The sequence below is a fragment of the Hyperoodon ampullatus genome (assembly GCF_949752795.1).
Source record: "Hyperoodon ampullatus genome assembly, chromosome: 3".
NCBI classification, from domain to species: Eukaryota; Metazoa; Chordata; class Mammalia; order Artiodactyla; family Ziphiidae; genus Hyperoodon; species Hyperoodon ampullatus.
Window position 1 is genome coordinate 96333171 of NC_136916.1, and position 16857 is coordinate 96350027.

Here is a 16857-nt window from a genome sequence, read left to right on the forward strand (position 1 = left end):
AAGTTATCAGCTTCTGTTGCGCCCCACAGATAAGCAGTATTTACTTAATGGTCATAGTGGGGTTCCCTTGTAGGACCACTGCACATAGTAAGGATTGATCCTCAGACACTTCTGCAAGGTCCTCAGTCACCTGAGGACGCCTTGTGGCCAGGAGCAAAATGTCCCTTTATTCTTCAGAGCTGAATAACTCAGTCTCTCATTTCACTAACAAAAAAGTTTTGTTAAGACCTGATATCAATTTACCCCTTTTTTCCCCTTGATTTAAGCCGAACTTAACAAACACCAGCTACCTATGTTTCCCTGGACTTCCTATCCAGATCCCCCTAGGACCCTGCCTAGGAAATTCCTACGTGCCCCTTAAGACAAGTAAAAACCAGCCCAAATAAAAATTTCAGGATTCTCACCCAAACAACAAGATCTGGGTATTAGGAGAACTCACCAGAACACCTGAGAGATGCTGAGAGGATGGTGAGGCTCAAAGTACCCATGCTGGTACTGAGTGCCGGTTTGAGGCATCTTCCAGGTGTCCTCTGGTGGCTGTCTCTGGTATCCTGCTGACTACACCAAGCATATTTCGATGAAAAATTAATCAACAGCCAATCTATGAAAGAAATGGAAAATATTATTTGAGCCAAACCTGAGTACTGTAACCCTCAAATTTGTGTTCCAAGAACTGTTCTGCCTGTTAGAAGTCAACACACAGTTACATAAGTTTTTTTGAGACAGAGCCATACATTAGATGACGTATTACTGACAGTTTACACAATCCAGATTGGCAAGTGCAAACTGATGGGTTGTTGTGACCCCTTTACAAGATCAAGAAGAAATGTTGTCTTTTAAGGCGTTGTCTTGTTCCTGCTAGGAGGATGTTGCTGTTTATAGTTGAGCAGGTATTTCTGTCAGCGGGGAGGGTTTTGTTGAGGCAAAATGCAGATACACAATGCACAGTAGAGGGGAGACAGGAGGCTAAAGGGCAGAGGAAATGTTTTTATATTTAAATTTTTCTTGTCTTGCCATAAAATGTGAATTTCATTTCACACACCTTATCAAAAATTGTTTTGGGAGAGTAATGAGACAGGAAGCCAGATTATCCACAGGTGAAAGAAGAAATCACAATGGAAATTAGAACATATTTTGAACAGAAAGACAAATAATCAAAATAGGACATAGCAAAATTTGGGATGCTGCTACCTGGCCCTTAGAGGGACAATTTATAGTTGTAAATGCATATACTGGAAAAGATAAAAACTGAAATGGAATTACCTTATCTTCTATTTTAAGAACCTAGAAAAAGAACAGTAAATTAATGGGAATTCCCTGTGGTTAGGACTTTGCATTTCCACTGCCGGGGGCCCAGGTTTGATCCCTGGTCGGGGAACTAAGACCCTTCAAGCCACGTGGCATGGCCACAAACAAACTTGTTGTGATAATCATTTCATGATGTATGTAAGTCAAATCATTATGCTGTACACCTTAAACTTATACACTGCTATGTCAGTTGTATCTCAATAAAACTAAAAGAAAAAAAGGTGCTATGGTAGTGCCCCATGACCTCCTGCCTGCCCAGGGAGTGGCTCAGGAACTAAGATCCTGCAAGCCATCCATCTTTCACACAGTGCTAGATTCATTTTTTCTAAATCATTCATTATGGTGATTATCTGCTCAAAATGTATCAGTTATTCCTTATTGCCTAGATTCATGGTTCCCAGACTGTGAAAGGCATCCCTAGGCAGCAAGCTCACTGGGATGCCACGGGATAAACTTTTGGGGGAATCACAGTGATACATGACATGTTAGACAACCTGTGAAGTACTAGCCCAAAGTAGGTCAGTTTCAACATTAGGTCCTGCTATGTTCCTCTCAGTGTCAAACAGGATAGGAAGGTGGTAGTGTCCAACTTGATTCCAAGGCTTGAAAAATTAAACTGTGCCCCACATCCCACTAGTAAATAATTGTAGTTATTTAAAAATAAAAATATTTTCTTTAGATTTATTTGTATTATTTTTTCAAATACCTACTAAGTTGTTAGGACATAAGTGCTTATCGTTTGGATCTAACTGCTTAAAAATAGAACTTTTAGGTATTTCTTTTGGTGTGTCATAAAATATTGAGACACTAGGAGCATCATGAACTGAGACAGTTTGTAAACTTCTGGCCCAGATGATAAAAATCCACACCTCCTAGCTTGCATTTAAGTTTCTTCAAAATGTCTAGTAGCACCATGTACTTTCCACTCCCATTATTCCCTGGCTCAAATCTTTCTCCAGTACTTGCTTGTTGTTTGACCTTGGGCAAATCAACTTCATTTCATTAACTAATTTCATTAATTAATTATATGGATTAATTTCATATAATTACTCTGAGCCCTTTTCTTTAGCTATAGAAAGGGTTAATAGTGCTTACCTTGTGTGACTGTAATGAGGATTACATGAGAATGAACACGAGGAGGAACACACATAAACATCACATATGGCATATTACAAGTGCTCGGTTAAGTGTCAGATATAACCCCCTCTCATCTTTTTTTTTTTTTTTTTTTTTTTTTTTTAATATCTTGGCTGTGCCACATGGCCTGCGGGACCTTAGTTCCCCGACCAGGGATCGAACCCATGTCCCCTGCAGTGGAAGCAGAGAGTCCTAACCACTGGACCACCAGGGAATTCCTCCCCTCTCATCTTGAACCTTCTGAAGAAGCCCAGTGTTCTTACTTAGTTCCTCAAGACTCATCTGGATATCCCCTCAACATTTTTTTTTTCTTCAGTCTCTCATAATTTTATTTTCTCCTTGGAAGTTCCAATGATCCCCTCCTTGGGTTTGACTGATCTGCTAGAATGGCTCACGGACTCAGAGAAATATTTTATTTGCTAGATCTGGTTTATTATAAAAGGATATAACTCAGGAACAGCCAGATGGAAGAGATGCATGGGGAAAGGGCGTGAAGCTTCCATGCCCTGAGTGCGCTACTGTCCCCAAATCTCCATGTGTTCGCCAACATGGAAAGTTCTCAACCCTCTAGCTAGCCTCTCTAAATATTACTCTTTCTTCAACCCCAGTCTACCGCTTCCATCAAGCCTCCCTCAACCGAACTAGCTCAGAGTTAACTACTATAGCACACAACTGTATCACATAACCCACTGTTTAGTAAACTATTGCCTTTGTTATTCAACTTGTATATCACCTGTGCAATGTTTCACCACATGTACTGTAAGCATTTCTGAGGTTAAGAATGTCATGCTACATTAAAGTTTCCTATAGCGTCTAGCAAAGTGGAGGGTGCAGATCACATTGGTTCATGTAATGCAGGAATTTATTCAGGCTGTAGATCAGAATAAGCACCACAACACCTCCACACGTACAAAGGGCAGATGGAGCAGCAGAGGTCAGAGGGAACACAAGAAAAGGCAAGACTGCACAAATGCTGGCTGGTGGTGCAAAGCAGCATCGTGAGGTGAAGTCCCCTTGTGAGGCCAGACCTTGAGCAAACAGGATCTCAACACTGGGAAAGATGAGTAATGGAGAAGTTGGGATAGTTCCATTCTTAGGAGTTAACTAGGGAGGCATGACAAGGAGGTAAGGATCTCACAGCTGAGTTTCCCACCCTTTCCTTCCAAGAAGGAAGTAGAACTTTTGGGCGGACCAGAAATGCCAATTACGAATTCACTTGGGTAAAAATCTTTTAAACTATAAACATCCTGAAAATGGGTAGAAGAAAATATTCAGCCCTTCTCACTAGTGAATTATTTAACTGGGTTTCCCTATCAAAATATTTGGGACATAACCAACTGTGTGAATGTTGTGTGTGTATGAAGGAAAAGAATTTTAGCCCTATAAGTTAGGGTGGGACGTTACTTGACTTGATTGGGTGGCTCTGGGCAGCCCCAATAATGCTTAAGAGTAGGGGGAGTTGCTGAAGAAATTGGGAGAGGTGCAGAAAAAAATGGGAGATGGCCAAAGCCAAAGTCTGCCTAATTTGACTATGAAATATGGCGGTGCCTTTGGTGAACTGGCAGTTGCAGGGGTGGGGTGTGGCTGCTGTCGACTTCAGTTGACTAAGGATCCAGGGGGCCAGGTCCAGGATTGGCCGTGCAAAGCAATAGCAGAGATACACGCATACTTAGGAATGCAGGCAGCTAGTGACACAAACCTGGTGGACGGAGTGTGGCACCCACTGCTACAAACAGGGAACACCACAGAAGACTAGCTAATGTTCCTGGAAGATGGAGTTGGGGGGTGTGGGGGGGCACTAGCCACAGATCACTTAATGAGTGGAAGAAAAATATTCTGGGTGAAACTGGAGGCTTGAACTTGTTACCTAGATTAGTTCAATAGTATTCAGTGGACGTATTTAGGTTAAAAGGCTATTTTGGGGCTTCCCTGGTGGTGCAGTGGTTGAGAATCCGCCTGCCATTGCAGGGGACATGGGTTCAAGCCCTGCAGGAAGATCCCACATGCCACGGAGCAACTAAGCCCGTGTGCCACAACTACTGAGTCTGCGTGCTACAACTAATGAAGCCCGTGCGCCTAGAGCCCGTGCTCCGGAACAAGAGAAGCCACTGCAATGAAAAGCCCACTCACCGCAACAGAGTAGCCCCCGCTCGCCACAACTAGAGAAAGCCCACACACAGCATCGAAGACCCAACACAGCCCAAAATAAATAAATTTTTAAAAAATTTTAAAAATTAAAAGGCTATTTTCATTTGCCAGTGTTGCAGTCTGAATAGTTACAGAAATATTTATTTTAAAAGTAACACTTTATAAAAAAAAACAGAACTGATTTAGATTAAAAGCTCCAAGGTGTATTGTTTCATAGGTGTTATTGCTATCTATACCTTCACCCCATTTATTAAACCATTTCAGGTAACTTCCAGTTCGTAAATTTACAGTGAGGTTATAGAGCCCAACCAGGATGGGACAGAATGTGTTCCATGTTACGAGGGGACCGCAGGGCTCCTCAGTGATGTCTCCCGTGGAGCACCTGCACCACTGTTTCTTCCCGCACGTCTGAATGTGACCTTTTGGCTTCTCTGGCTGTGGCTGGTTTAGTCTCCTGATACTAATTCTGTGCCGCTCTGTTGCCTAGGAGGTTGATCCAAGCTTTCAGGCCCCCTCTCTTGTAGGCCTCAATTACGTATTGTGAGGTTCAGGAGAGCTGGCCAATCTGAAGGCTGGGAATGCCTGCTTAAAGGAGGAATTGGCATTCCAGCATGAACTGTCCTTAATCCTACTGCAGAAACTGTTTTCATTCTGGGGATGGTGAGTCCTAGATCATGGCCAAGAAGCAGATGTCTTAAGTGGCTTCCTCTGAGAGTTTATCCCCAAGAGGGAGCCATGTGGCCACCTGCTTTTTATCACATTTCTAATAGCTGCTCCATTTCCTCAAGGGCTGTTGTAAAATCATTTATTTGACTGTTACATAAGGTCTGTTGTTCTAGGAACTGGGCCCTCTCTTCTTCTTTTATCTTCAACTTTACCTTTAAGTCCTGCATGGAAAGACATTAAAAAAGACAAAAAACAAAAAACCACCAAACTCTGACTCACAGGAAAGACAATACCATAACCAGAACATTATGCTTCTGTTTCGTTGAGGAAGACCACCGGGATACTGACAGACATTGTCTTTTCTATCTTAGGTTTGTTTATCTGTGTTGGTTTTAGGAATTGTCTCTCTCTACTACAGAGTCTGTTATCTCAACTGGAGCAATGAAATCCTCTAGGATTCCGTGTAGTATCCCATGGTTCATCCAAGCAATCCCAAGCGGTCCAGACCCAAGAATCGGGGTTTCCTATTACAGGTTTCCCTGAGATATCAAGTTTCTACAGCATGGATTTCACACAGGTGTCAACTGTCAACCTGGAGCCACCTAGCGTGTTGCACATTGCCTCATGCCCTGCAGATGTGAACATTTCTAAGAGTCTTTAGAACAGAAAATTAGTTGAAAAAAATGGTGAAATCAAATAAAGTCTTGGAATTTAGTTAACAGTAATGAATCAATATTGGTTTCTTAGTCTTGAGAAATACAGCATGATAATGTAAGATGTTAATATTAGGGGAGTTGAATTCTCCATTATCTTTACAACTTTTCTGCAATCTAAAGTTATTAGAAAATAGTTTATTAAAAATGAATAATAAAGAGATAAATAAGAAAGAGCCCTCCACAGATCCACCTATTGTGGTAGGAAATGGTAATTATGCCTTGCGGAGATGTCTGCCTCTCACCTGTAACTCCTCCATCTGCTTTTTGGCTGTTTCGTTAAAAAGCTTCAGTTCATCTTGCAAAGTTTCTAACAGCAGCTAAGAGAAAAGTACAATGTAGTAACAAATCTTTATTGAAATGTGAGAACTTTCTTCATATAAACTAATCTCTTCATGGGAGTTGAATTAGATGATCGCTAATATCCCATCTGTTCAGTCACTGACTGAGTGTCCGCAAACGTGCCGGGCTCTCTCGTGGGCCTGGAAGAACCGAGTCCACAGCATGGACAGAGAACCCCACACCTCCATGTGCTCTGTGCTACACAGGTAATATGAACGAAAGGCAGTAGACACTAAAGGGGTGACAAATTGCCTGGGGGAGCTGAGGAAGGCTTCCATACCTAGTATTCTAGGATTCTAAGATGACAACTGATCTTCCTGGGGAATAGATCACAGAAGCTCAAAAGGCTTTAACTGCGAACAATTGCCCTCCTACTTCAGGGAGGGAACCAAAGAGAAGACAGATTTAATTCAGGCTGGACCTTTGTAAGACACAGTTCTCAGCAAAGGAATAAGGGGAGAAATTTGGTAAAACAAAGAAGAGAGAAACCAGAAAGCTGTCTCTACTGGTCCACCCTACTATGGGTTTTAAACTAGTACATTTTCAACTTAGACTCACTCATATTTGTAAGCACAAAGTCACCTTCCAAGTAAAATATGCTATTTTGAGTACACATCCACCACCCTCTTCCACTACCCTGGATAACTGAAGGCTGCTTCGTGGGCTTTGCCGAGCATACGGCAGAGACCTGCTTAGATCTGCAGGGCCTCATGCTCACTGGGCCTTCACCCACTCACACCCACACCCTCACCATTGAGTCCATGTGATCCGTGGTGGAGTCTTGCTGTGATGCCAGGGTCTCACTGCCTAAAACCAGTAAATACAACAAAGTCAGCCTTGCCTAGGGAACTGCAATTTAAAAGAAAATTAAAATCCCTCCACAGGAGTATTCATGAAGGAAACTTCTCTAAGCATCTGAAAACTCTCTCCCCTGAGTTTTCACCTTGGCAAGGTCACCCACACCTGCCCTCCAGAGCTGGATTTTATCTCCCCTTCCTCTCTAGGTATGGATATATGGCCAAAACGTCATCTTGCTTCCTCCTCAGCTCAGCAGAAAATTTGTCCAAAAGAAATGTATAGGTTGTATTTTTTGGTTTTGTTAACAATACACAAAACTATTTTTAAAAGCTTTTCAGGCCTTAAAAAATTTTATTATTTTTGGTAAAAACAGTGCATACACGTAGGAAATCCAAAAACGTATATGGTGACTATCAAGAATATATCCTAAAATGCACAGGTTAATGGCAGCATTCAAAGTCAGCACTCCTTAATCAAACAAGCCTGGGCTCCTTCCCTGGGCATTCTCAGGCTCCTCAGGTCAGGCTCTCTTACAGTCCTGGGGTAATCCCTTCTTCCGCTTCCTCTCTGTGACAGACTCTGCCCTCTAGGGACAGGGTCAGAACAGGAATCACATTTTAAACACCGTGATTCTGCTAACTAGCCAGCTTCAGGAACCCTTTCAACCGTATTATCTCTCTCTCCACCTGTGAAGGTTACCTGTATGCTATATCCCTTGAAAGAAAGAAAATATTTCTGATCTATTTGCAAGATCATACCTGTCAGCACCAAACTAATGGTATAAAGTGTTCAGATAAGAAAGAGAGAATCCTCTCTGCACAACCATCTGAAACTCCGCTGGGCAGGCAAAGTCAACATCACAACAGAACAGAGTGGAGCTCCCCCAAATCTTCAGGGCTTTGCTAGGCAACCCCTGCACTGACTGGGTCAGCTGACACCATGCCAGACCCCTGATGCACAGTCCAGAATCACCCAGGAAGGGGCACATGCACTGACTCCTTTGAAGACAGTTGTGTGCCATCTCTTACCTGGGTTGAGGCCCTTGCTCTCCAAAATTGCCAAACAGCTGGCCTGAAACTTCTCCAGCAGCTCCACTTTTTGGGTCAAGTCCTTCAGCTCTCCCTGTAGGGGTGCCATACACACAGGTAAGGCCTGCCCCATCCCTCAGGGGCAGCCACAGCGCAAGCCTGGCATCTTCTCCTTCTGCGCTCAGGCACCTGGCGTGGTGCCTCAGGATTCCACACGCATCACCCAGTGCAGCTGATGGCAGGTCTGGTGGATCGCTTACCTGAGTTTCAATCAACTTCTGGTGCAACTGCTTGTTGACAGCCTCTAAGAGCTGGTTCTTATCCTTGAGCTCTTCCTCTGATTTCTCTTTACTCAGTGGCTTATAGCTGTAATGATAATCGTACTTAGATGAAGTGGTGGAGAGGTTAAGAGTATGGGCTATGGAGTCCGGTTGGTTCGAATCCTGGCATCACCACATAGTGGTATATGACCTTCAGGGAGTTGTGTAACCTCTCTGAGGCTGTTTCCTCATTTCTAGAATTAATACACACATCTCATAATATTATTATCATGAAGGATAAGAGAGAACATGTACAATTCTTAGCACAGCTACTGACACAAAAATTTAATAAGTAATAGCCATAGCCAAAGCAGTCTTGAGGGAAAAAAACGGAGCTGGAGGAATCAGACTCCCTGACTTCAGACTATAATACAAAGCTACAGTAATCAAGACAATATGGTACCGGCACAAAAACAGAAATACAGATCAATGGAACAGGATAGAAAGCCCAGAGATAAACCCACATACCTATGGTCAACTAATCTACGACAAAGGAGGCAAAGATATACAATGGAGAAAAGACAGTCTCTTCAGTAAGTGGTGCTGGGAAAACTGGACAGCTACATGTAAAAGAATGAAATTAGAACACTCCCTAACACCATACACAAAAATAGACTCAAAATGTATTAGAGACCTAAATGTAAGACCGGACACTATAAAACTCTTAGAGGAAAACATAGGAAGAACACTCTTTGACATAAATCACAGCAAGATCTTTTTTGATCCACCTCCTACAGTAATAGAAATAAAAACAAAAATAGGGGCTTCCCTGGTGGCGCAGTGGTTGAGAGTCCGCCTGCCGATGCAGGGGACACGGGTTCGTGCCCCGGTCTGGGAAGATCCCACATGCCATGGAGCGGCTAGGCCTGTCAGCCATGGCTGCTGAGCCTGTGCGTCCAGAGCCTGTGCTCCGCAACGGGAGAGGCCACAACAGTGAGAGGTCTGCATACCGCAAAAAAAAAATAATAATAAAATAAAATAAACAAATGGGACCTAAGGAAACTTAAAAGCTTTTGCAAAGCAAAGGGAACTACAAACAAGACGAAAAGACAACCTCAGAATGGGAGAAAATATGTGCAAACGAATCAATGGACAAAGGATTAATCTCCAAAATATATAAACAGCTCATGCAGCTCAATATCAAAAAAACAAACAACCCAATCAAAAAATGGGCAGAAGACCTAAATAGACATGTCTCCAAAGAAGACATACAGATGGCCAAGAAGCACATGAAAAGCTGCTCAACATCACTAATTATTAGAGAAATGCGAATCAAAACTACAATGAGGTATCACCTCACACCAGTCAGAATGGGCATCATCAGAAAATCTACAAACAACATATGCTGGAGAGGGTGTGGAGAAAAGGGGACCCTCTTGCACTGTTGGTGGGAATGTAAATTGATACAGCTGCTATGGAGAACAGTATGGAGGTTCCTTAAAAAACTAAAAATAGAATTACCGTATGACCCAGCAATCCCACTACTGGGCATATACCCAGAGAAAACCATAATTCAAAAAGATACATGCACCCCAGTGTTCAATGCAGCACTATTTACAATAGCCAGGTCATGGAAGCGACCTAAATGCCCATCAACAGACGAATGGATAAAGAAGATGTGGTACATATATACAATGGAATATTACTCAGCCATAAAAAGGAACGAACTTGGGTCATTTGTAGAGACGTGGGTGGATCTAGAGACTGTCATACAGAGTGAATTAAGTCAGAAAGAGAGAAACAAATATCGTATATTAACGCATATATGTGGAACCTATAAAAATGGTACCGGTTTGCAGGGCAGAAATAGAGACACAGATGTAGAGAACAAATGTATGGACAACAAGGGGGAAAAGTGGTGGTGGTGGTGGTGGTGGTGTGATGAATTGGGAGATTGAGTTTGACATATATACACTAATATATATTAAATAGATAACTAATAAGAATCTGCTGTATAAAAAAATAAATAAAATGCAAAAAAATAAAAAAAAAGTAATAGCCATTATCTTCATCAAAATTAAGCCTTTTCAAAGTTCTGAGTCCTTCTTGATAGTATTTTGTCTTCAGAACTTTTAAGTCATGCCCAAATAACAGATGTGGAATTAAAACCTACATCTAGGGCTTCCCTGGTGGTGCAGTGGTTGGGAGTCCGCCTGCCGATGCAGGGGACGCGGGTTCGTGCCCTGGTCCGGGAAGATCCCACATGCCGCGGAGCGGCTGGGCCCGTAAGCCATGGCCGCTAAGCCTGAGCGTCCGGAGCCTGTGCTCCGCAATGGGAGAGGCCACAACAGTGAGAGGCCCACATACCGCAAAAACAAACAAACAAACAAACAAAAACTATTTCTACAAACTTTTCAGCTTATGTTATTTCTGTCTGCAGGACTGCAAAATGTCCAAGCAAGTCTCAAGCAGAGAAAGATGGATCCTTCTCCAGAATTTCAAGAGCAGCAGCAGCAGCAGCACACTCATCTCGAAATCACTAACCACACGCAGGCTCTCTGATCCTGAGGGCTTCCCACTCCTGCTGATGGGTCATAGCTAGGTTGGGGCAGTGGTCCTGGCATGGAGCTCCCAAACTCTTGTCTGGTACTCAAGATGGTAGCATCACTGATTCTTGCCCTGACAGTGGTTCTCAAACCCGACTGTGCCTCACCCCTGAAAATCCCATCTAGATTTCTGGGGTGGCATCAGACTCCAACACAGTAAAACAAGTCCTGTGAGTGATTCTGATGTACAACCAGGATTGAGCTCCACTACCCTAAAATGGTGGCCAGGTTTCATCTCCCCTGACACTCACCTCTTCCTGATGTTCCTCCTGGTGGCAGTGTCTGTAGCTCTCAGGGGCCTAGAGAAGCAAAAACAAATCAGGATGTTAACTAGACTTACTGCGGTGATCATTTTACAATACATACAAATATCAAATCATTATGTTGTACACCTGACACTAACACAATATTGTATGTCAACTATACCTCAATTAAAACAATAACAACAACAAAGAAATCAATCAGAGAATCACGGTACTGTTATTACTTTTTTTTTTTTATTTATTTATTTTTTTTTTTTTTTGCGGTATGCGGGCCTCTCACTGTTGCGGCCTCTCCCGTTGCGGAGCACAGGCTCCGGACGCGCAGGCCCAGTGGCCATGGCTCACGGGCCCAGCCTCTCCGCGGCATGTGGGATCTTCCCGGATCGGGGCACGAACCCGTGTCCCCTGCATCGGCAGGCGGACTCTCAACCACTGCGCCACCAGGGAAGCCCCTACTTTTTTTTTTTTGTATTTTTGTCCAGGCCGTGTGCAGCATGCGGGATTTTAGTTCCCTGACCAGGGATCAAACCCCGTGCCCGCTGCAGTGGAAGCACAGAGTCTTAACCACTGGACTGCCAGGGAAGTCCCAGACAGCACAAGCTTGAGAAGCTCTGAGGGCCCATGCACTTTTGTTTCAGCCCAGACTACTGAAAAAAGCTTATGAATAGGGCATGGGCTCCCCTCCTGACCACCTCAACAACCTGACAGACCTGCTTCTGCTCAAGACAGTGTGGCTACTTCATGTCAACCTCACTCACACGGGAGCTGAACACCAGGTAGAGGGACACACATGCACACTACACTGGGCTGGACTGCTCAGAGCAGCAACCTAGGCTAACAACTAGGCCCCACCCGCCACGACTACCACTTAAGGCTGGTTTGACTGCAGTGCTGCTATTTGTACACTCAGAGCAAATGCTGAGAGAGGAAAGAATATCTCTTATTGTAACCCTGGCTGTGCCTCTTCTGACCTGATCAACACAGAGGGTTCTGACAAACAGGTCAGCAATGCTGCACTGCTATAGGCCACTGACTACAGGCCAATCCTTCAGATACCGTGTGCTCTCAAAAGCCCTAATTCTTGGTACTGAGCAATTTCTAGCCCAATGTTCTAATTGGATACCGATGTTCTGACTCTCACCCATTGTCTCGTCTTGGTTTGATGATTTTTGTAACATCATTTTCTGAATCTCCTGAGTGAGGTCGAGAAACATCGACTTCTTTGGACCTAACAGGTAATAGGCTCTTAGAAGTGGCTCGAGTTTGTGCATCTGCAAAGGAAAACAAGAGGGTGGAATCCCACGCGTCATGACCCAACAGTGCAACTCTATAAATTCAGAAGAATAAGACTTCTAGACCAATTGGGGATAGAAACCAAAATTCTTTAAATGTGACAGTACAGTGTGTTTGAGGGTAGCCAAAAGCTTGCTGCTATAGCAAACTGAATGGCCAGAGGGTATAGATGTGAAAGTGAAGATTCATACAGCAAGGAGGATGACAGGCAGTGTGGCCGTCAGCAAGGCAGAACACAGCTGAGTCCTTCGTTACACAGCAGTAGAAAGGAACTGTCATTCAGCTCCTAAGCACTCCGCCCGCTCTCCTAAGGCTACACTCAAGCTGCTTCGAGTTTCAGCAGTTGCTTAGTTGTTTTGACCAGACTGGCTCCCTAACTAGTACTCTAAGAGACATCTTTGTGCCCCAGCATCTAGGAGAGTATCTGGCATATTAACAGAGGTTCAAAACCTACTTATTGAATAAGTGGAACACATCACAGTTTCATGGGTTATTTCACAGACCATCTCTAAACCAGCTCCTCTATTCTTTCCCTCTTCCATGCTGACTGCCTTTACCACCAGCCCTTTTTTTTTTTTTTTTTTTTTTTTTACGGTATGCGGGCCTCTCACTATTGTAGCCTCTCCCGTTGCGGAGCACAGGCTCCGGACGCGCAGGCTCAGCGGCCATGGCTCACGGGCCCAGCCGCTCCGTGGCATGTGGGATCTTCCCGGACTGGGGCACGAACCTATGTCCCCTGCATCGGCAGGCGGATGCTCAACAACTGCGCCACCAGGGAAGCCCCTACCACCAGCCCTTTATCCATCGTTAAGTTTAGAGGCTTGTTAGGTTCCCTGTTTGATATTCTGTTCTGATCCTGCTAGGCTACTGCCAGGTAACCAGAGAAATGGCCCTAACATGACATTCTTCTTCCCCAGAGGAGAGCACTTCCCCCCTAGCCCTTATGCCAGCCCTCTACCACACACATCTTTCTACCACTTACATTAGATAGCAAATTCAAGTAACTTGTTCTGGAGTTAAGCACGCACCCCCAGCACATGCACAGGATTCTTCTAGTTTATACTATCTTTCACTTTGTTCATTGTAAAACGGCTCCTTAAGCTTGACCTAAATTAAGAGCCATAACAATTAAATCAAGGTAAAGAAACGAGGTACAGGGCTTCCCTGGTGGCGCAGTGGTTGAGAGTCCGCCTGCCGATGCAGGGGACACGGGTTCGTGCCCCGGTCCGGGAGGATCCCACATGCCGCGGAGCGGCTGGGTCCGTGAGCCATGGCCGCTGAGCCTGCGTGTCCGGAGCCTGTGCTCCGCAACGGGAAGAGGCCACGGCAGTGAGAGGCCACGTACAGCAAAAAAAAAAAAAAAAAAAGAAACGAGGTACAAAGCATTGGATCACAGGGATTAGGAAACTTTGTGTTTGATAAAGATTTATTTTGATGACTCTAGCTGCACAACAGTTTGGAATAAATATGATTTCTCAGGCTAACAAATTATTTCATTTATAGGTACACTCAATTCACACTTACATCCTATTTTCCCCTCTTACCCACAAAACAAATATTAAAAAGGTTCTTTCTGAGGTCTCTGTTGGAAGTAAAAGGTAACTTTGAGTGCATGAATTTACCTTTTCCTCTCTCAAGTATTAATAAGTTACACACAATAAGAAATCTATCTCATGCAAAAAGGTGTCAATAGCAAATTGATCAAAATTAACACTCTTCATTGACTGGAATTGGTTTCAATAAACCATATTTGTTAGATCCTAAGGACTGCATCATAGGAAAAATTTAGCAGGATTTAACAAAGACTATCTCCTTAAAATGAGAGATGCGAAGGAGGGAATTGGATGGCTGGTGTCAAGGAAGGGAAGACTTGTTTTTCACTGTATATCGTTTCCCCACTTTGGATATTTATTTATTTTGAATGTTACCTATTCAAAAAACTAAAAAACAACCAACACATGCCTAAAATCTAAAATCCTGAGAGGCAGCCTAAACATGTTAAACTATTGAGGTTACATATGATCATAAAGCTGGGACAAGGTAAAAAGCAAAGAGATGAAAACTTCCAACTTGACTGGGGAGATGCCAGTCACTCCCCACTGAACAAGAGACTGCTTTCTAAGGGAAAGGCAGCGTAAGACCGGCTCCATTTCCTCCATCACCTCCTAGGTCCTGCTGATGCCAGAATTGCCACTCAGGTGTTCTGAAGCAACATAGGACAAACAGAACCCTTTGAAGCCTTTGAATTAAAGCCTATTTACTTCAAAGGTCAATCTTGCTACTGCTCATCAGTCAACTGCATGGAGTCATCTGGGAAGGGATCTTAAATAGCTGCTTCAAAATCTCCTACCACAGGTTCTAATGTTTGAAGCCTATTCTGTGCTATAATCTCTAGATTAGGCAGCTCAACAACTGCAGACTTTAGGAGATGACTTTCAGCCGCAAGCCGAGTAACACAAAGCAAATGGCAAAGCAATCAAACACTGCTTTTATTTTTATTTATTTATTTCATTTTTTAGTTTTTGACCACGCAGGGCATCTTGTGGGATCTTAGTTCCCCGACCAGGGATGGAACCCAGGCCCTTGGCAGTGAAAGTGCAGACTCCTGACCACTGAACCGCCAGGGAAGTCCCAAACATTGCTTTTAAACATCTCTCTTCTCCCAAGATTCTCGAATACTAGTTAGGCCTGACCCTTCTCTCTCACTTCACTCAACAAATGTTTACTGAGAATGTACTATATAAGGGACACTGTGCCGTTACAAATGTGAACCAGACATGGTGTGAACCCTAGTGCTCCGTAAGTATCCTGCTTTTCATATGACTCTCTTCTCTCCTCCCTGACAACAAACCCAGTCCCTCCAGATAGCTCGTCTGGAAATAAAACACGTAAATGTTTAAAAAGGGATTCCTAGTTTAATGGGAATAATATTGTAGAATAATCAACAGCTTAAATCTAATTGGTGAATGCAGCAGAGTTCGGTTTGGGGGAGCAGGGGTACGGGTCAAGTCTAAATTCCCACCATGTGGCCCTTCCCCTAACTCCCATCATAAGCCTAGACAGCCCGGTTCTAGGGGAGTTAGAGCAGGCTGTCAGAGCCGATAGAACCCCCTCCCTTGCCGGAGCCCTCCACTCCCAGCCACCGATTTGATCCCCCATACTCCTGGCTTGACCACCCGGGGCCAGTTCGCAATGCCCGGGGGCAGGGGCGGCGTGGACACCCACCTGCGGACAGGCCGCTGCTCAGCACAGAGGGGGGCTGCAGGGTGTACACTGTCTTGACCACGCTGGTCATCGTAACGAGGCGGCACGGCTGGGGCCTGGAAGGTACAAGGTGAATGTTACCCAGGAGTGGGCCGGGGTGCCCGAGCAGGCGGAGGGCCCCAGAAGAGCGCGCCTCGGGAGAGAGAAAATCCTCCACTCTCAGCCCATCCCATCGGCCTCCCACATCCAGCCCAGCCTCCCGCCCCGGGAGAGCCGAACCCAGACGCCTGCTGCTCCTGTCCGCAGGCCTCGTCGCTCTGGTTCAAAAGATGCTCGGCAATAACTGCCGTACCGCAGACCGGGTCTGCCGCCGGGTTTCAAACGGAAACTTCCGGTGGCCGGGCGGGAGGGGTGCGATGAGCTCTCTGTAGGCGGCCATGTTGTACGGAAGGTACTGCCGTGGGCGACGCCTTCAGGGGCTGCCATGCTGTACGGAAGATCAGAATCGAGGCACGAGCGCGAGCTTCCTGGCGATGGATGTGGAAGCACCCAGGTCTGGGCGGGGGAGGGGAGTGGTGCGCTTTGCCGGCCTAAATGGAGCTATGAGTCTTTGGCGTCTTATTCCGGCCTTGGGACGCAAACGCTGTCACGTTTAGAGTCCATGTCAAAATCTTTCTCTTTATTTGGTCTGTGATTGTTAGGGATGGTGCATGATACCGGATAGCCAGGAACAGAGAGGGATGGGCAGAAAACTACACGTTACAGGGTGGAGAGTGGCAGGCGAGGTTTGGAGAGGGTCTGTGGGCTGAAATACCTGAAACACCTACCCTCAGTCCTAACTTTAATAACACTTATCCAGAATTTAAGCGGAGATTCGAAGCTACTCCTAGGGAACAGGGCAGGGTTCTCAAACAGTGCACTAATTCATTTCGCTCAACAAATATTTATTGAGCACCTGCTATGTGCCAGACCACAATTCTAAGAGGGCAGATGGGATGAGGGCAGCAAATATCAACACTAACCTGGGTTCTGCCCTCTTGGAGTTTACAATCCAGGAAACAGCAAACAAATAATCACACAAACTTGTCAAC

General features: G+C 44.7%; 1 protein-coding gene across 1 annotated transcript; it reads right to left on the reverse strand.

Annotated features, from left to right (window-relative positions):
• Positions 1-5348: 5348 nt before the first annotated feature.
• KNSTRN (kinetochore localized astrin (SPAG5) binding protein) lies at positions 5349-16252 on the reverse strand (the record flags this gene model as incomplete). Its single annotated transcript, XM_079700280.1, is given in 11 exon segments — positions 5349-5480; positions 6218-6292; positions 7066-7121; positions 8141-8234; positions 8401-8506; positions 11258-11305; positions 12411-12540; positions 15788-15882; positions 16046-16142; positions 16145-16174; positions 16177-16252. Coding segments are annotated over 11 exon segments (939 nt in total).
• Between the last annotated feature and the right edge of the window lie 605 nt (positions 16253-16857).